Genomic DNA, 20588 nt, shown 5'->3' with positions numbered 1-20588 from the left:
TTCGCCAACGCTTCAACCAATTTTGTTCAAATCGTCTCCTTTTGGCAAAATAAGCATAATAAGGCCTTAAACGGCAAATCGTCAATTTGGCTCTAGTAGAAGCGGCACTTTTTGGCCAAATCGTACAATTTGGCATTATCTCGCAAACGCTACAACCAATTTTGTTCAAATCGTCTCCTTTTGGCAAAATAAGCATAATAAGGCCTTAAACGGCAAATCGTCAATTTGGCTCTAATAGAAGCGGCACTTTTTGGCCAAATCGTACAATTTGGAGTTATCTCGCAAACGCTACAACCAATTTTGTTCAAATCGTCTCCTTTTGGCAAAATAAGCATAATAAGGCCTTAAACGGCAAATCGTCAATTTGGCTCTAATAGAAGCGGCACTTTTTGGCCAAATCGTACAATTTGACGATATTTCGCCAACGCTTCAACCAATTTTGTTCAAATCGTCTCCTTTTGGCAAAATAAGCATAATAAGGCCTTAAACGGCAAATCGTCAATTTGGCTCTAGTAGAAGCGGCACTTTTTGGCCAAATCGTACAATTTGGCATTATCTCGCAAACGCTACAACCAATTTTGTTCAAATCGTCTCCTTTTGGCAAAATAAGCATAATAAGGCCTTAAACGGCAAATCGTCAATTTGGCTCTAATAGAAGCGGCACTTTTTGGCCAAATCGTACAATTTGGAGTTATCTCGCAAACGCTACAACCAATTTTGTTCAAATCGTCTCCTTTTGGCAAAATAAGCATAATAAGGCCTTAAACGGCAAATCGTCAATTTGGCTCTAATAGAAGCGGCACTTTTTGGCCAAATCGTACAATTTGGCGATATTTCGCCAACGCTTCAACCAATTTTGTTCAAATCGTCTCCTTTTGGCAAAATAAGCATAATAAGGCCTTAAACGGCAAATCGTCAATTTGGCTCTAATAGAAGCGGCACTTTTTGGCCAAATCGTACAATTTGGCGATATTTCGCCAACGCTTCAACCAATTTTGTTCAAGTCGTCTCCTTTTGGCAAAATAGGCATAATAAGGCCTTAAACGGCAAATCGTCAATTTGGCTCTAATAGAAGCGGCACTTTTTGGCCAAATCTTATGATTTGGCGTTATCTCGCCAACGCTTCAACCAATTTTGTTCAAATCGTCTCCTTTTGGCAAAATAAGCATAATAAGGCCTTAAACGGCAAATCGTCAATTTGGCTCTAATAGAAGCGGCACTTTTTGGCCAAATCTTATGATTTGGCGATATTTCGCCAACGCTACAACCAATTTTGTTCAAATCGTCTCCTTTTGGCAAAATAAGCATAATAAGGCCTTAAACGGCAAATCGTCAATTTGGCTCTAATAGAAGCGGCACTTTTTGGCCAAATCGTACAATTTGGCGTTATCTCGCAAACGCTACAACCAATTTTGTTCAAATCGTCTCCTTTTGGCAAAATAAGCATAATAAGGCCTTAAACGGCAAATCGTCAATTTGGCTCTAATAGAAGCGGCACTTTTTGGCCAAATCTTAGGATTTGGCGATATTTCGCTAACGCTACAACCAATTTTGTTCAAATCGTCTCCTTTTGGCAATATAAGCATAATAAGGCCTTAAACGGCAAATCGTCAATTTGGCTCTAATAGAAGCGGCACTTTTTGGCCAAATCTTATGATTTGGCGATATTTCGCCAACGCTTCAACCAATTTTGTTCAAATCGTCTCCTTTTGGCAAAATAAGCATAATAAGGCCTTAAACGGCAAATCGTCAATTTGGCTCTAGTAGAAGCGGCACTTTTTGGCCAAATCGTACAATTTGACGATATTTCGCCAACGCTTCAACCAATTTTGTTCAAATCGTCTCCTTTTGGCAGAATAAGCATAATAAGGCCTTAAACCGGCAAATCGTCAATTTGGCTCTAATAGAAGCGGCACACTTTTTGGCCAAATCGTACAATTTGACGATATTTCGCCAACGCTACAACCAATTTTGTTCAAAATCGTCTCCTTTTGGCAAAATAAGCATAATAAGGCCTTAAACGGCAAATCGTCAATTTGGCTCTAATAGAAGCGGCACTTTTTGGCCAAATCGTACAATTTGACGATATTTCGCCAACGCTTCAACCAATTTTGTTCAAATCGTCTCCTTTTGGCAAAATAAGCATAATAAGGCCTTAAACGGCAAATCGTCAATTTGGCTCTAGTAGAAGCGGCACTTTTTGGCCAAATCGTACAATTTGGCATTATCTCGCAAACGCTACAACCAATTTTGTTCAAATCGTCTCCTTTTGGCAAAATAAGCATAATAAGGCCTTAAACGGCAAATCGTCAATTTGGCTCTAATAGAAGCGGCACTTTTTGGCCAAATCTTATGATTTGGCGATATTTCGCCAACGCTTCAACCAATTTTGTTCAAATCGTCTCCTTTTGGCAAAATAAGCATAATAAGGCCTTAAACGGCAAATCGTCAATTTGGCTCTAATAGAAGCGGCACTTTTTGGCCAAATCGTACTATTTGACGATATTTCGCCAACGCTACAACCAATTTTGTTCAAATCGTCTCCTTTTGGCAAAATAAGCATAATAAGGCCTTAAACGGCAAATCGTCAATTTGGCTCTAATAGAAGCGGCACTTTTTGGCCAAATCGTACAATTTGACGATATTTCGCCAACGCTTCAACCAATTTTGTTCAAATCGTCTCCTTTTGGCAAAATAAGCATAATAAGGCCTTAAACGGCAAATCGTCAATTTGGCTCTAGTAGAAGCGGCACTTTTTGGCCAAATCGTACAATTTGGCATTATCTCGCAAACGCTACAACCAATTTTGTTCAAATCGTCTCCTTTTGGCAAAATAAGCATAATAAGGCCTTAAACGGCAAATCGTCAATTTGGCTCTAATAGAAGCGGCACTTTTTGGCCAAATCGTACAATTTGGAGTTATCTCGCAAACGCTACAACCAATTTTGTTCAAATCGTCTCCTTTTGGCAAAATAAGCATAATAAGGCCTTAAACGGCAAATCGTCAATTTGGCTCTAATAGAAGCGGCACTTTTTGGCCAAATCGTACAATTTGGCGATATTTCGCCAACGCTTCAACCAATTTTGTTCAAATCGTCTCCTTTTGGCAAAATAAGCATAATAAGGCCTTAAACGGCAAATCGTCAATTTGGCTCTAATAGAAGCGGCACTTTTTGGCCAAATCGTACAATTTGGCGATATTTCGCCAACGCTTCAACCAATTTTGTTCAAGTCGTCTCCTTTTTGGCAAAATAGGCATAATAAGGCCTTAAACGGCAAATCGTCAATTTGGCTCTAAATAGAAGCGGCACTTTTTGGCCAAATCTTATGATTTGGCGTTATCTCGCCAACGCTTCAACCAATTTTGTTCAAATCGTCTCCTTTTGGCAAAATAAGCATAATAAGGCCTTAAACGGCAAATCGTCAATTTGGCTCTAATAGAAGCGGCACTTTTTGGCCAAATCTTATGATTTGGCGATATTTCGCCAACGCTACAACCAATTTTGTTCAAATCGTCTCCTTTTGGCAAAATAAGCATAATAAGGCCTTAAACGGCAAATCGTCAATTTGGCTCTAATAGAAGCGGCACTTTTTGGCCAAATCGTACAATTTGGCGTTATCTCGCAAACGCTACAACCAATTTTGTTCAAATCGTCTCCTTTTGGCAAAATAAGCATAATAAGGCCTTAAACGGCAAATCGTCAATTTGGCTCTAATAGAAGCGGCACTTTTTGGCCAAATCTTAGGATTTGGCGATATTTCGCCAACGCTACAACCAATTTTGTTCAAATCGTCTCCTTTTGGCAATATAAGCATAATAAGGCCTTAAACGGCAAATCGTCAATTTGGCTCTAATAGAAGCGGCACTTTTTGGCCAAATCTTATGATTTGGCGATATTTCGCCAACGCTTCAACCAATTTTGTTCAAATCGTCTCCTTTTGGCAAAATAAGCATAATAAGGCCTTAAACGGCAAATCGTCAATTTGGCTCTAGTAGAAGCGGCACTTTTTGGCCAAATCGTACAATTTGACGATATTTCGCCAACGCTTCAACCAATTTTGTTCAAATCGTCTCCTTTTGGCAGAATAAGCATAATAAGGCCTTAAACGGCAAATCGTCAATTTGGCTCTATAGAAGCGGCACTTTTTGGCCAAATCGTACAATTTGACGATATTTCGCCAACGCTACAACCAATTTTGTTCAAATCGTCTCCTTTTGGCAAAATAAGCATAATAAGGCCTTAAACGGCAAATCGTCAATTTGGCTCTAATAGAAGCGGCACTTTTTGGCCAAATCGTACAATTTGACGATATTTCGCCAACGCTTCAACCAATTTTGTTCAAATCGTCTCCTTTTGGCAAAATAAGCATAATAAGGCCTTAAACGGCAAATCGTCAATTTGGCTCTAGTAGAAGCGGCACTTTTTGGCCAAATCGTACAATTTGGCATTATCTCGCAAACGCTACAACCAATTTTGTTCAAATCGTCTCCTTTTGGCAAAATAAGCATAATAAGGCCTTAAACGGCAAATCGTCAATTTGGCTCTAATAGAAGCGGCACTTTTTGGCCAAATCTTATGATTTGGCGATATTTCGCCAACGCTTCAACCAATTTTGTTCAAATCGTCTCCTTTTGGCAAAATAAGCATAATAAGGCCTTAAACGGCAAATCGTCAATTTGGCTCTAATAGAAGCGGCACTTTTTGGCCAAATCGTACAATTTGACGATATTTCGCCAACGCTACAACCAATTTTGTTCAAATCGTCTCCTTTTGGCAAAATAAGCATAATAAGGCCTTAAACGGTAAATCGTCAATTTGGCTCTAATAGAAGCGGCACTTTTTGGCCAAATCGTACAATTTGACGATATTTCGCCAATGCTTCAACCAATTTTGTTCAAATCGTCTCCTTTTGGCAAAATAAGCATAATAAGGCCTTAAACGGCAAATCGTCAATTTGGCTCTAATAGAAGCGGCACTTTTTGGCCAAATCGTACAATTTGGCATTATCTCGCAAACGCTACAACCAATTTTGTTCAAATCGTCTCCTTTTGGCAAAATAAGCATAATAAGGCCTTAAACGGCAAATCGTCAATTTGGCTCTAATAGAAGCGGCACTTTTTGGCCAAATCTTATGATTTGGCGATATTTCGCCAACGCTTCAACCAGTTTTGTTCAAATCGTCTCCTTTTGGCAAAATAAGCATAATAAGGCCTTAAACGGCAAATCGTCAATTTGGCTCTAATAGAAGCGGCACTTTTTGGCCAAATCGTACAATTTGACGATATTTCGCCAACGCTACAACCAATTTTGTTCAAATCGTCTCCTTTTGGCAAAATAAGCATAATAAGGCCTTAAACGGCAAATCGTCAATTTGGCTCTAATAGAAGCGGCACTTTTTGGCCAAATCGTACAATTTGACGATATTTCGCCAACGCTTCAACCAATTTTGTTCAAATCGTCTCCTTTGGCAAAATAAGCATAATAAGGCCTTAAACGGCAAATCGTCAATTTGGCTCTAGTAGAAGCGGCACTTTTTGGCCAAATCGTACAATTTGGCATTATCTCGCAAACGCTACAACCAATTTTGTTCAAATCGTCTCCTTTTGGCAAAATAAGCATAATAAGGCCTTAAACGGCAAATCGTCAATTTGGCTCTAATAGAAGCGGCACTTTTTGGCCAAATCGTACAATTTGGCGATATTTCGCCAACGCTTCAACCAATTTTGTTCAAATCGTCTCCTTTTGGCAAAATAAGCATAATAAGGCCTTAAACGGCAAATCGTCAATTTGGGCTCTAATAGAAGCGGCACTTTTTGGCCAAATCTTATGATTTGGCGATATTTCGCCAACGCTACAACCAATTTTGTTCAAATCGTCTCCTTTTGGCAAAATAAGCATAATAAGGCCTTAAACGGCAAATCGTCAATTTGGCTCTAATAGAAGCGGCACTTTTTGGCCAAATCTTATGATTTGGCGATATTGCGCCAACGCTACAACCAATTTTGTTCAAATCGTCTCCTTTTGGCAAAATAAGCATAATAAGGCCTTAAACGGCAAATCGTCAATTTGGCTCTATTAGAAGCGGCACTTTTTGGACAAATCTTATGATTTGGCGTTATCTCGCCAACGCTTCAACCAATTTTGTTCAAATCGTCTCCTTTTGGCAAAATAAGCATAATAAGGCCTTAAACGGCAAATCGTCAATTTGGCTCTAATAGAAGCGGCACTTTTTGGCCAAATCGTACAATTTGACGATATTTCGCCAATGCTTCAACCAATTTTGTTCAAATCGTCTCCTTTTGGCAAAATAAGCATAATAAGGCCTTAAACGGCAAATCGTCAATTTGGCTCTATTAGAAGCGGCACTTTTTGGACAAATCTTATGATTTGGCGTTATCTCGCCAACGCTTCAACCAATTTTGTTCAAATCGTCTCCTTTTGGCAAAATAAGCATAATAAGGCCTTAAACGGCAAATCGTCAATTTGGCTCTATTAGAAGCGGCACTTTTTGGACAAATCTTATGATTTGGCGTTATCTCGCCAACGCTTCAACCAATTTTGTTCAAATCGTCTCCTTTTGGCAAAATAAGCATAATAAGGCCTTAAACGGCAAATCGTCAATTTGGCTCTAATAGAAGCGGCACTTTTTGGCCAAATCTTATGATTTGGCGATATTTCGCCAACGCTTCAACCAGTTTTGTTCAAATCGTCTCCTTTTGGCAAAATAAGCATAATAAGGCCTTAAACGGCAAATCGTCAATTTGGCTCTAATAGAAGCGGCACTTTTTGGCCAAATCGTACAATTTGACGATATTTCGCCAACGCTACAACCAATTTTGTTCAAATCGTCTCCTTTTGGCAAAATAAGCATAATAAGGCCTTAAACGGCAAATCGTCAATTTGGCTCTAATAGAAGCGGCACTTTTTGGCCAAATCGTACAATTTGGCGTTATCTCGCCAACGCTTCAACCAATTTTGTTCAAATCGTCTCCTTTTGGCAAAATAAGCATAATAAGGCCTTAAACGGCAAATCGTCAATTTGGCTCTAATAGAAGCGGCACTTTTTGGCCAAATCTTATGATTTGGCGATATTTCGCCAACGCTTCAACCAGTTTTGTTCAAATCGTCTCCTTTTGGCAAAATAAGCATAATAAGGCCTTAAACGGCAAATCGTCAATTTGGCTCTAATAGAAGCGGCACTTTTGGCCAAATCGTACAATTTGACGATATTTCGCCAACGCTACAACCAATTTTGTTCAAATCGTCTCCTTTTGGCAAAATAAGCATAATAAGGCCTTAAACGGCAAATCGTCAATTTGGCTCTAATAGAAGCGGCACTTTTTGGCCAAATCGTACAATTTTGACGATATTTCGCCAACGCTTCAACCAATTTTGTTCAAATCGTCTCCTTTTGGCAAAATAAGCATAATAAGGCCTTAAACGGCAAATCGTCAATTTGGCTCTAGTAGAAGCGGCACTTTTTGGCCAAATCGTACAATTTGGCATTATCTCGCAAACGCTACAACCAATTTTGTTCAAATCGTCTCCTTTTGGCAAAATAAGCATAATAAGGCCTTAAACGGCAAATCGTCAATTTGGCTCTAATAGAAGCGGCACTTTTGGCCAAATCGTACAATTTGACGATATTTCGCCAACGCTTCAACCAATTTTGTTCAAATCGTCTCCTTTTGGCAAAATAAGCATAATAAGGCCTTAAACGGCAAATCGTCAATTTGGCTCTAGTAGAAGCGGCACTTTTTGCCAAATCGTACAATTTGGCATTATCTCGCAAACGATACAACCAATTTTGTTCAAATCGTCTCCTTTTGGCAAAATAAGCATAATAAGGCCTTAAACGGCAAATCGTCAATTTGGCTCTAATAGAAGCGGCACTTTTTGGCCAAATCGTACAATTTGACGATATTTCGCCAACGCTTCAACCAATTTTGTTCAAATCGTCTCCTTTTGGCAAAATAAGCATAATAAGGCCTTAAACGGCAAATCGTCAATTTGGCTCTAGTAGAAGCGGCACTTTTTGGCCAAATCGTACAATTTGGCATTATCTCGCAAACGCTACAACCAATTTTGTTCAAATCGTCTCCTTTTGGCAAAATAAGCATAATAAGGCCTTAAACGGCAAATCGTCAATTTGGCTCTAATAGAAGCGGCACTTTTTGGCCAAATCGTACAATTTGGAGTTATCTCGCAAACGCTACAACCAATTTTGTTCAAATCGTCTCCTTTTGGCAAAATAAGCATAATAAGGCCTTAAACGGCAAATCGTCAATTTGGCTCTAATAGAAGCGGCACTTTTTGGCCAAATCGTACAATTTGGCGATATTTCGCCAACGCTTCAACCAATTTTGTTCAAATCGTCTCCTTTTGGCAAAATAAGCATAATAAGGCCTTAAACGGCAAATCGTCAATTTGGCTCTAATAGAAGCGGCACTTTTTGGCCAAATCTTATGATTTGGCGATATTGCGCCAACGCTACAACCAATTTTGTTCAAATCGTCTCCTTTTGGCAAAATAAGCATAATAAGGCCTTAAACGGCAAATCGTCAATTTGGCTCTAATAGAAGCGGCACTTTTTGGCCAAATCTTATGATTTGGCGATATTTCGCCAACGCTACAACCAATTTTGTTCAAATCGTCTCCTTTTGGCAAAATAAGCATAATAAGGCCTTAAACGGCAAATCGTCAATTTGGCTCTAATAGAAGCGGCACTTTTTGGCCAAATCGTACAATTTGACGATATTTCGCCAATGCTTCAACCAATTTTGTTCAAATCGTCTCCTTTTGGCAAAATAAGCATAATAAGGCCTTAAAACGGCAAATCGTCAATTTGGCTCTAATAGAAGCGGCACTTTTTGGCCAAATCTTATGATTTGGCGTTATCTCGCCAACGCTTCAACCAATTTTGTTCAATTCGTCTCCTTTTGGCAAAATAAGCATAATAAGGCCTTAAACGGCAAATCGTCAATTTGGCTCTAATAGAAGCGGCACTTTTTGGCCAAATCTTATGATTTGGCGATATTTCGCCAACGCTACAACCAATTTTGTTCAAATCGTCTCCTTTTGGCAAAATAAGCATAATAAGGCCTTAAACGGCAAATCGTCAATTTGGCTCTAATAGAAGCGGCACTTTTTGGCCAAATCGTACAATTTGACGATATTTCGCCAATGCTTCAACCAATTTTGTTCAAATCGTCTCCTTTTGGCAAAACAAGCATAATAAGGCCTTAAACGGCAAATCGTCAATTTGGCTCTAATAGAAGCGGCACTTTTTGGCCAAATCTTATGATTTGGCGTTATCTCGCCAACGCTTCAACCAATTTTGTTCAAATCGTCTCCTTTTGGCAAAATAAGCATAATAAGGCCTTAAACGGCAAATCGTCAATTTGGCTCTAATAGAAGCGGCACTTTTTGGCCAAATCGTACAATTTGACGATATTTCGCCAACGCTTCAACCAATTTTGTTCAAATCGTCTCCTTTTGGCAAAATAAGCATAATAAGGCCTTAATGGCAAATCGTCAATTTGGCTCTAATAGAAGCGGCACTTTTTGGCCAAATCTTATGATTTGGCGATATTTCGCCAACGCTACAACCAATTTTGTTCAAATCGTCTCCTTTTGGCAAAATAAGCATAATAAGGCCTTAAACGGTAAATCGTCAATTTGGCTCTAATAGAAGCGGCACTTTTTGGCCAAATCGTACAATTTGACGATATTTCGCCAATGCTTCAACCAATTTTGTTCAAATCGTCTCCTTTTGGCAAAATAAGCATAATAAGGCCTTAAACGCAAATCGTCAATTTGGCTCTAATAGAAGCGGCACTTTTTGGCCAAATCTTATGATTTGGCGATATTTCGCCAACGCTACAACCAATTTTGTTCAAATCGTCTCCTTTTGGCAAAATAAGCATAATAAGGCCTTAAACGGCAAATCGTCAATTTGGCTCTATTAGAAGCGGCACTTTTTGGACAAATCTTATGATTTGGCGTTATCTCGCCAACGCTTCAACCAATTTTGTTCAAATCGTCTCCTTTTGGCAAAATAAGCATAATAAGGCCTTAAACGGCAAATCGTCAATTTGGCTCTAATAGAAGCGGCACTTTTTGGCCAAATCGTACAATTTGACGATATTTCGCCAACGCTTCAACCAATTTTGTTCAAATCGTCTCCTTTTGGCAAAATAAGCATAATAAGGCCTTAAACGGCAAATCGTCAATTTGGCTCTAGTAGAAGCGGCACTTTTTGGCCAAATCTTATGATTTGGCGATATTGCGCCAACGCTACAACCAATTTTGTTCAAATCGTCTCCTTTTGGCAAAATAAGCATAATAAGGCCTTAAACGGCAAATCGTCAATTTGGCTCTAATAGAAGCGGCACTTTTTGGCCAAATCTTATGATTTGGCGATATTTCGCCAACGCTACAACCAATTTTGTTCAAATCGTCTCCTTTTGGCAAAATAAGCATAATAAGGCCTTAAACGGCAAATCGTCAATTTGGCTCTAATAGAAGCGGCACTTTTTGGCCAAATCGTACAATTTGACGATATTTCGCCAATGCTTCAACCAATTTTGTTCAAATCGTCTCCTTTTGGCAAAATAAGCATAATAAGGCCTTAAACGGCAAATCGTCAATTTGGCTCTAATAGAAGCGGCACTTTTTGGCCAAATCTTATGATTTGGCGTTATCTCGCCAACGCTTCAACCAATTTTGTTCAATTCGTCTCCTTTTGGCAAAATAAGCATAATAAGGCCTTAAACGGCAAATCGTCAATTTGGCTCTAATAGAAGCGGCACTTTTTGGCCAAATCTTATGATTTGGCGATATTTCGCCAACGCTACAACCAATTTTGTTCAAATCGTCTCCTTTTGGCAAAATAAGCATAATAAGGCCTTAAACGGCAAATCGTCAATTTGGCTCTAATAGAAGCGGCACTTTTTGGCCAAATCGTACAATTTGACGATATTTCGCCAATGCTTCAACCAATTTTGTTCAAATCGTCTCCTTTTGGCAAAATAAGCATAATAAGGCCTTAAACGGCAAATCGTCAATTTGGCTCTAATAGAAGCGGCACTTTTTGGCCAAATCTTATGATTTGGCGTTATCTCGCCAACGCTTCAACCAATTTTGTTCAATTCGTCTCCTTTTGGCAAAATAAGCATAATAAGGCCTTAAACGGCAAATCGTCAATTTGGCTCTAATAGAAGCGGCACTTTTTGGCCAAATCTTATGATTTGGCGATATTTCGCCAACGCTACAACCAATTTTGTTCAAATCGTCTCCTTTTGGCAAAATAAGCATAATAAGGCCTTAAACGGCAAATCGTCAATTTGGCTCTAATAGAAGCGGCACTTTTTGGCCAAATCGTACAATTTGACGATATTTCGCCAATGCTTCAACCAATTTTGTTCAAATCGTCTCCTTTTGGCAAAACAAGCATAATAAGGCCTTAAACGGCAAATCGTCAATTTGGCTCTAATAGAAGCGGCACTTTTTGGCCAAATCTTATGATTTGGCGTTATCTCGCCAACGCTTCAACCAATTTTGTTCAAATCGTCTCCTTTTGGCAAAATAAGCATAATAAGGCCTTAAACGGCAAATCGTCAATTTGGCTCTAATAGAAGCGGCACTTTTTGGCCAAATCGTACAATTTGACGATATTTCGCCAACGCTTCAACCAATTTTGTTCAAATCGTCTCCTTTTGGCAAAATAAGCATAATAAGGCCTTAAATGGCAAATCGTCAATTTGGCTCTAATAGAAGCGGCACTTTTTGGCCAAATCTTATGATTTGGCGATATTTCGCCAACGCTACAACCAATTTTGTTCAAATCGTCTCCTTTTGGCAAAATAAGCATAATAAGGCCTTAAACGGTAAATCGTCAATTTGGCTCTAATAGAAGCGGCACTTTTTGGCCAAATCGTACAATTTGACGATATTTCGCCAATGCTTCAACCAATTTTGTTCAAATCGTCTCCTTTTGGCAAAATAAGCATAATAAGGCCTTAAACGGCAAATCGTCAATTTGGCTCTAATAGAAGCGGCACTTTTTGGCCAAATCTTATGATTTGGCGATATTTCGCCAACGCTACAACCAATTTTGTTCAAATCGTCTCCTTTTGGCAAAATAAGCATAATAAGGCCTTAAACGGCAAATCGTCAATTTGGCTCTATTAGAAGCGGCACTTTTTGGACAAATCTTATGATTTGGCGTTATCTCGCCAACGCTTCAACCAATTTTGTTCAAATCGTCTCCTTTTGGCAAAATAAGCATAATAAGGCCTTAAACGGCAAATCGTCAATTTGGCTCTAATAGAAGCGGCACTTTTTGGCCAAATCGTACAATTTGACGATATTTCGCCAACGCTTCAACCAATTTTGTTCAAATCGTCTCCTTTTGGCAAAATAAGCATAATAAGGCCTTAAACGGCAAATCGTCAATTTGGCTCTAGTAGAAGCGGCACTTTTTGGCCAAATCTTATGATTTGGCGATATTGCGCCAACGCTACAACCAATTTTGTTCAAATCGTCTCCTTTTGGCAAAATAAGCATAATAAGGCCTTAAACGGCAAATCGTCAATTTGGCTCTAATAGAAGCGGCACTTTTTGGCCAAATCTTATGATTTGGCGATATTTCGCCAACGCTACAACCAATTTTGTTCAAATCGTCTCCTTTTGGCAAAATAAGCATAATAAGGCCTTAAACGGCAAATCGTCAATTTGGCTCTAATAGAAGCGGCACTTTTTGGCCAAATCGTACAATTTGACGATATTTCGCCAATGCTTCAACCAATTTTGTTCAAATCGTCTCCTTTTGGCAAAATAAGCATAATAAGGCCTTAAACGGCAAATCGTCAATTTGGCTCTAATAGAAGCGGCACTTTTTGGCCAAATCTTATGATTTGGCGTTATCTCGCCAACGCTTCAACCAATTTTGTTCAATTCGTCTCCTTTTGGCAAAATAAGCATAATAAGGCCTTAAACGGCAAATCGTCAATTTGGCTCTAATAGAAGCGGCACTTTTTGGCCAAATCTTATGATTTGGCGATATTTCGCCAACGCTACAACCAATTTTGTTCAAATCGTCTCCTTTTGGCAAAATAAGCATAATAAGGCCTTAAACGGCAAATCGTCAATTTGGCTCTAATAGAAGCGGCACTTTTTGGCCAAATCGTACAATTTGACGATATTTCGCCAATGCTTCAACCAATTTTGTTCAAATCGTCTCCTTTTGGCAAAATAAGCATAATAAGGCCTTAAACGGCAAATCGTCAATTTGGCTCTAATAGAAGCGGCACTTTTTGGCCAAATCTTATGATTTGGCGTTATCTCGCCAACGCTTCAACCAATTTTGTTCAAATCGTCTCCTTTTGGCAAAATAAGCATAATAAGGCCTTAAACGGCAAATCGTCAATTTGGCTCTAATAGAAGCGGCACTTTTTGGCCAAATCGTACAATTTGACGATATTTCGCCAACGCTTCAACCAATTTTGTTCAAATCGTCTCCTTTTGGCAAAATAAGCATAATAAGGCCTTAAATGGCAAATCGTCAATTTGGCTCTAATAGAAGCGGCACTTTTTGGCCAAATCTTATGATTTGGCGATATTTCGCCAACGCTACAACCAATTTTGTTCAAATCGTCTCCTTTTGGCAAAATAAGCATAATAAGGCCTTAAACGGTAAATCGTCAATTTGGCTCTAATAGAAGCGGCACTTTTTGGCCAAATCGTGCAATTTGACGATATTTCGCCAATGCTTCAACCAATTTTGTTCAAATCGTCTCCTTTTGGCAAAATAAGCATAATAAGGCCTTAAACGGCAAATCGTCAATTTGGCTCTAATAGAAGCGGCACTTTTTGGCCAAATCTTATGATTTGGCGATATTTCGCCAACGCTACAACCAATTTTGTTCAAATCGTCTCCTTTTGGCAAAATAAGCATAATAAGGCCTTAAACGGCAAATCGTCAATTTGGCTCTATTAGAAGCGGCACTTTTTGGACAAATCTTATGATTTGGCGTTATCTCGCCAACGCTTCAACCAATTTTGTTCAAATCGTCTCCTTTTGGCAAAATAAGCATAATAAGGCCTTAAACGGCAGATCGTCAATTTGGCTCTAATAGAAGCGGCACTTTTTGGCCAAATTTTATGATTTGGCGATATTTCGCCAACGCTACAACCAATTTTGTTCAAATCGTCTCCTTTTGGCAAAATAAGCATAATAAGGCCTTAAACGGCAAATCGTCAATTTGGCTCTAATAGAAGCGGCACTTTTTGGCCAAATCGTACAATTTGACGATATTTCGCCAATGCTTCAACCAATTTTGTTCAAATCGTCTCCTTTTGGCAAAATAAGCATAATAAGGCCTTAAACGGCAAATCGTCAATTTGGCTCTAATAGAAGCGGCACTTTTTGGCCAAATCTTATGATTTGGCGATATTTCGCCAACGCTACAACCAATTTTGTTCAAATCGTCTCCTTTTGGCAAAATAAGCATAATAAGGCCTTAAACGGTAAATCGTCAATTTGGCTCTAATAGAAGCGGCACTTTTTGGCCAAATCGTACAATTTGACGATATTTCGCCAATGCTTCAACCAATTTTGTTCAAATCGTCTCCTTTTGGCAAAATAAGCATAATAAGGCCTTAAACGGCAAATCGTCAATTTGGCTCTAATAGAAGCGGCACTTTTTGGCCAAATCTTATGATTTGGCGATATTTCGCCAACGCTACAACCAATTTTGTTCAAATCGTCTCCTTTTGGCAAAATAAGCATAATAAGGCCTTAAACGGCAAATCGTCAATTTGGCTCTATTAGAAGCGGCACTTTTTGGACAAATCTTATGATTTGGCGTTATCTCGCCAACGCTTCAACCAATTTTGTTCAAATCGTCTCCTTTTGGCAAAATAAGCATAATAAGGCCTTAAACGGCAAATCGTCAATTTGGCTCTAATAGAAGCGGCACTTTTTGGCCAAATTTTATGATTTGGCGATATTTCGCCAACGCTACAACCAATTTTGTTCAAATCGTCTCCTTTTGGCAAAATAAGCATAATAAGGCCTTAAACGGCAAATCGTCAATTTGGCTCTAATAGAAGCGGCACTTTTTGGCCAAATCGTACAATTTGACGATATTTCGCCAATGCTTCAACCAATTTTGTTCAAATCGTCTCCTTTTGGCAAAATAAGCATAATAAGGCCTTAAACGGCAAATCGTCAATTTGGCTCTAATAGAAGCGGCACTTTTTGGCCAAATCGTACAATTTGGCGATATTTCGCCAACGCTTCAACCAATTTTGTTCAAATCGTCTCCTTTTGGCAAAATAAGCATAATAAGGCCTTAAACGGCAAATCGTCAATTTGGCTCTAATAGAAGCGGCACTTTTTGGCCAAATCTTATGATTTGACGATATTCCGCCAACGCTACAACCAATTTTGTTCAAATTGTCTCCTTTTGGCAAAATAAGCATAATAAGGCCTTAAACGGCAAATCGTCAATTTGGCTCTAATAGAAGCGGCACTTTTTGGCCAAATCGTACAATTTGGCGATATTTCGCCAACGCTTCAACCAATTTTGTTCAAATCGTCTCCTTTTGGCAAAATAAGCATAATAAGGCCTTAAACGGCAAATCGTCAATTTGGCTCTAATAGAAGCGGCACTTTTTGGCCAAATCTTATGATTTGGCGATATTTCGCCAACGCTACAACCAATTTTGTTCAAATCGTCTCCTTTTGGCAAAATAAGCATAATAAGGCCTTAAACGGCAAATCGTCAATTTGGCTCTATTAGAAGCGGCACTTTTTGGACAAATCTTATGATTTGGCGTTATCTCGCCAACGCTTCAACCAATTTTGTTCAAATCGTCTCCTTTTGGCAAAATAAGCATAATAAGGCCTTAAACGGCAAATCGTCAATTTGGCTCTAATAGAAGCGGCACTTTTTGGCCAAATCGTACAATTTGGCGATATTTCGCCAACGCTACAACCAATTTTGTTCAAATCGTCTCCTTTTGGCAAAATAAGCATAATAAGGCCTTAAACGGCAAATCGTCAATTTGGCTCTAATAGAAGCGGCACTTTTTGGCCAAATCGTACAATTTGACGATATTTCGCCAATGCTTCAACCAATTTTGTTCAAATCGTCTCCTTTTGGCAAAATAAGCATAATAAGGCCTTAAACGGCAAATCGTCAATTTGGCTCTAATAGAAGCGGCACTTTTTGGCCAAATCGTACAATTTGGCGATATTTCGCCAACGCTTCAACCAATTTTGTTCAAATCGTCTCCTTTTGGCAAAATAAGCATAATAAGGCCTTAAACGGCAAATCGTCAATTTGGCTCTAATAGAAGCGGCACTTTTTGGCCAAATCTTATGATTTGACGATATTTCGCCAACGCTACAACCAATTTTGTTCAAATCGTCTCCTTTTGGCAAAATAAGCATAATAAGGCCTTAAACGGCAAATCGTCAATTTGGCTCTAATAGAAGCGGCACTTTTTGGCCAAATCGTACAATTTGGCGATATTTCGCCAACGCTTCAACCAATTTTGTTCAAATCGTCTCCTTTTGGCAAAATAAGCATAATAAGGCCTTAAACGGCAAATCGTCAATTTGGCTCTAATAGAAGCGGCACTTTTTGGCCAAATCGTACAATTTGGAGTTATCTCGCAAACGCTTCAACCAATTTTGTTCAAATCGTCTCCTTTTGGCAAAATAAGCATAATAAGGCCTTAAACGGCAAATCGTCAATTTGGCTCTAATAGAAGCGGCACTTTTTGGCCAAATCGTACAATTTGGCGTTATCTCGCAAACGCTACAACCAATTTTGTTCAAATCGTCTCCTTTTGGCAAAATAAGCATAATAAGGCCTTAAACGGCAAATCGTCAATTTGGCTCTAATAGAAGCGGCACTTTTTGGCCAAATCTTAAGATTTGGCGTTATCTCGCAAACGCTACAACCAATTTTGTTCAAATCGTCTCCTTTTGGCAAAATAAGCATAATAAGGCCTTAAACGGCAAATCGTCAATTTGGCTCTAATAGAAGCGGCACTTTTTGGCCAAATCGTACAATTTGACGATATTTCGCCAATGCTTCAACCAATTTTGTTCAAATCGTCTCCTTTTGGCAAAATAAGCATAATAAGGCCTTAAACGGCAAATCGTCAATTTGGCTCTAATAGAAGCGGCACTTTTTGGCCAAATCTTATGATTTGGCGATATTTCGCCAACGCTACAACCAATTTTGTTCAAATCGTCTCCTTTTGGCAAAATAAGCATAATAAGGCCTTAAACGGCAAATCGTCAATTTGGCTCTATTAGAAGCGGCACTTTTTGGACAAATCTTATGATTTGGCGTTATCTCGCCAACGCTTCAACCAATTTTGTTCAAATCGTCTCCTTTTGGCAAAATAAGCATAATAAGGCCTTAAACGGCAAATCGTCAATTTGGCTCTAATAGAAGCGGCACTTTTTGGCCAAATCGTACAATTTGGCGATATTTCGCCAACGCTACAACCAATTTTGTTCAAATCGTCTCCTTTTGGCAAAATAAGCATAATAAGGCCTTAAACGGCAAATCGTCAATTTGGCTCTAATAGAAGCGGCACTTTTTGGCCAAATCGTACAATTTGACGATATTTCGCCAATGCTTCAACCAATTTTGTTCAAATCGTCTCCTTTTGGCAAAATAAGCATAATAAGGCCTTAAACGGCAAATCGTCAATTTGGCTCTAATAGAAGCGGCACTTTTTGGCCAAATCGTACAATTTGGCGATATTTCGCCAACGCTTCAACCAATTTTGTTCAAATCGTCTCCTTTTGGCAAAATAAGCATAATAAGGCCTTAAACGGCAAATCGTCAATTTGGCTCTAATAGAAGCGGCACTTTTTGGCCAAATCGTACAATTTGGCGATATTTCGCCAACGCTTCAACCAATTTTGTTCAAATCGTCTCCTTTTGGCAAAATAAGCATAATAAGGCCTTAAACGGCAAATCGTCAATTTGGCTCTAATAGAAGCGGCACTTTTTGGCCAAATCGTACAATTTGACGATATTTCGCCAATGCTTCAACCAATTTTGTTCAAATCGTCTCCTTTTGGCAAAATAAGCATAATAAGGCCTTAAACGGCAAATCGTCAATTTGGCTCTAATAGAAGCGGCACTTTTTGGCCAAATCGTACAATTTGGCGATATTTCGCCAACGCTTCAACCAATTTTGTTCAAATCGTCTCCTTTTGGCAAAATAAGCATAATAAGGCCTTAAACGGCAAATCGTCAATTTGGCTCTAATAGAAGCGGCACTTTTTGGCCAAATCTTATGATTTGACGATATTTCGCCAACGCTACAACCAATTTTGTTCAAATCGTCTCCTTTTGGCAAAATAAGCATAATAAGGCCTTAAACGGCAAATCGTCAATTTGGCTCTAATAGAAGCGGCACTTTTTGGCCAAATCGTACAATTTGGCGATATTTCGCCAACGCTTCAACCAATTTTGTTCAAATCGTCACCTTTTGGCAAAATAAGCATAATAAGGCCTTAAACGGCAAATCGTCAATTTGGCTCTAATAGAAGCGGCACTTTTTGGCCAAATCGTACAATTTGGCGATATTTCGCCAACGCTTCAACCAATTTTGTTCAAATCGTCTCCTTTTGGCAAAATAAGCATAATAAGGCCTTAAACGGCAAATCGTCAATTTGGCTCTAATAGAAGCGGCACTTTTTGGCCAAATCGTACAATTTGGCGATATTTCGCCAACGCTTCAACCAATTTTGTTCAAATCGTCTCCTTTTGGCAAAATAAGCATAATAAGGCCTTAAACGGCAAATCGTCAATTTGGCTCTAATAGAAGCGACTTAAGTCACAGGAAACAGCGGGATTCTTAAAAAAAAAATTTATTTTTAATTTTAAAACACAAAAACTAAGAACAATATAATCTGAATTAATTATGAATACAATCTGAATACAATCTGCTCTTTAACAATAGTCGCGTTGCGTTAAATAGTCAGAGTCTTGTCTAGTCAGCTCCTTTGTGTCGACGTCACTCGTAGTCGTCCCATAACTCCTCCCTTCTCAAATTGAGCTACCCTGGCTACGGGGTAGGTTTAGGATTGGGTTAATGGATTCTCCCTCAGTGGTCGTTGGTGGTATTCGTCTCTGGGCTAACCTTTTATACAGTGTATATACTATTATTATTATCAACATGACATAAATTAGTATTGTCCATAAGCTAGGAGGGGTTGAAACTGGGTTATACAATACTTCAGGGTTGTTTTCTTGAATTTCACTTTTAAGTCTGTGGAGTTCATCGAGTTTCACTTCTTGAAGGTGGAAGTTCAGGTCCAAGTGCGGAAGTTTTGGTGGTTGGTCTTCTAGCCTGGGGAACGTTATTGGCTCGTTCGCGGCGGTTGTTGATCGATCGTTATTGATTACTATATCTTCTCCTTCAGCTCGGCATTCTTCGGGTACGGTTAGGAGAAAGCTTCCTGATATCCTTTTGTATTCTTCTTGACCATTACACTTTAACTTGATAGTCTTTTCTGTCGGCATTATCAGGACCCATCTGTCTGACGAATCTATCCGATTAGCTATTGCCCGAGTAATGGTGACATCGATTTGTTGGCAATTTGCACTGGCTTGCAATGAATTTAACAATTGTGTTTCGCAGGGACCATTCTCGCTTGTTTCTTCTAGGATTTCGGGTTTACAGATGAACAGGTTTTGGGATGTTCTTTTGCATGCTTCTTCCGGGTAGGCGTAGTGATCTTGATTCAGTATTAGGTATTTTCCGCGAGGTATGACTGCCCTGAATGGACTCTGACGTCTGACAGGTATTGAGTAGAGATGATAGTAATCGAAATTATCGAGATTTGTTAATGGAATGTTTAATAGATAAGTGATTCTACCATTTAAAATAAAACTTTCAACTTCTATAATTTTTTCGTATTCGAGAATATTTTCTAAGGTTATCTGCAGAGGAAGGTTTTGAGGTTTTACTTTAATCTCTAGTTTCTTTAATTCTAGGAACAAATTCGCAGTTTCCATTATGCTGGGATGGAAGGTTCCTAGTTTGGCAAATGTGATAGAGGTTTCAATGTCTTGTAGCATTGAATCGATTATCTCGTAGAGATTGATTATTTGAATTAGTATATCTTTAATGAAATACATATTTTCTTTGGAGGCTGTTTCCTGTGTCATGTATCCTATTTGTTTGATACGTTTCTCCATTATTTCCATATTTTTCCTCATTTGATAAATGGTTAGATTGAAATTCTCGATTACGCTGAGAGAGATTGAGTTTTGTTTTTGGATACTAATTTTTAGTGTATTCTGATTTTGTTGTAGTTCGTTTATCAAGTTTTCGTAGTGGATTCCGTCATTGGCATCCAAATTACCGGTTATGGCTTTGAAAATTGAACCTGCTACATTGATTAGACCTCTTTTAGATCTTTGGGGATGAGGTATGATCTGATTAATTTTTCTCTCTACTCTCCTTTGTGTTAAATTCAATATTTTGAGATAATTAGCGCAATTATTATAATAGTCTGTGTTTAATACGAGGGAGTTTGAG

General features: G+C 38.8%; 1 protein-coding gene across 1 annotated transcript; it reads right to left on the bottom strand.

Moving 5' to 3' along the window:
- Nucleotides 1-19279: 19279 nt before the first annotated feature.
- Nucleotides 19280-20245, bottom strand: LOC136350194 (uncharacterized; the record flags this gene model as incomplete). Its single annotated transcript, XM_066301704.1, has 1 exon — nt 19280-20245. A coding segment is annotated over exon 1 (966 nt), but the record flags the coding sequence as incomplete, so codon positions are not given.
- Between the last annotated feature and the right edge of the window lie 343 nt (nt 20246-20588).

The sequence above is a fragment of the Euwallacea fornicatus genome, unplaced genomic scaffold (assembly GCF_040115645.1).
Source record: "Euwallacea fornicatus isolate EFF26 unplaced genomic scaffold, ASM4011564v1 scaffold_154, whole genome shotgun sequence".
NCBI lineage: Eukaryota > Metazoa > Arthropoda > Insecta > Coleoptera > Curculionidae > Euwallacea > Euwallacea fornicatus.
Note: the sequence above shows the minus strand (reverse complement) of the source record. Positions and strands in the feature narration are given on the sequence as shown.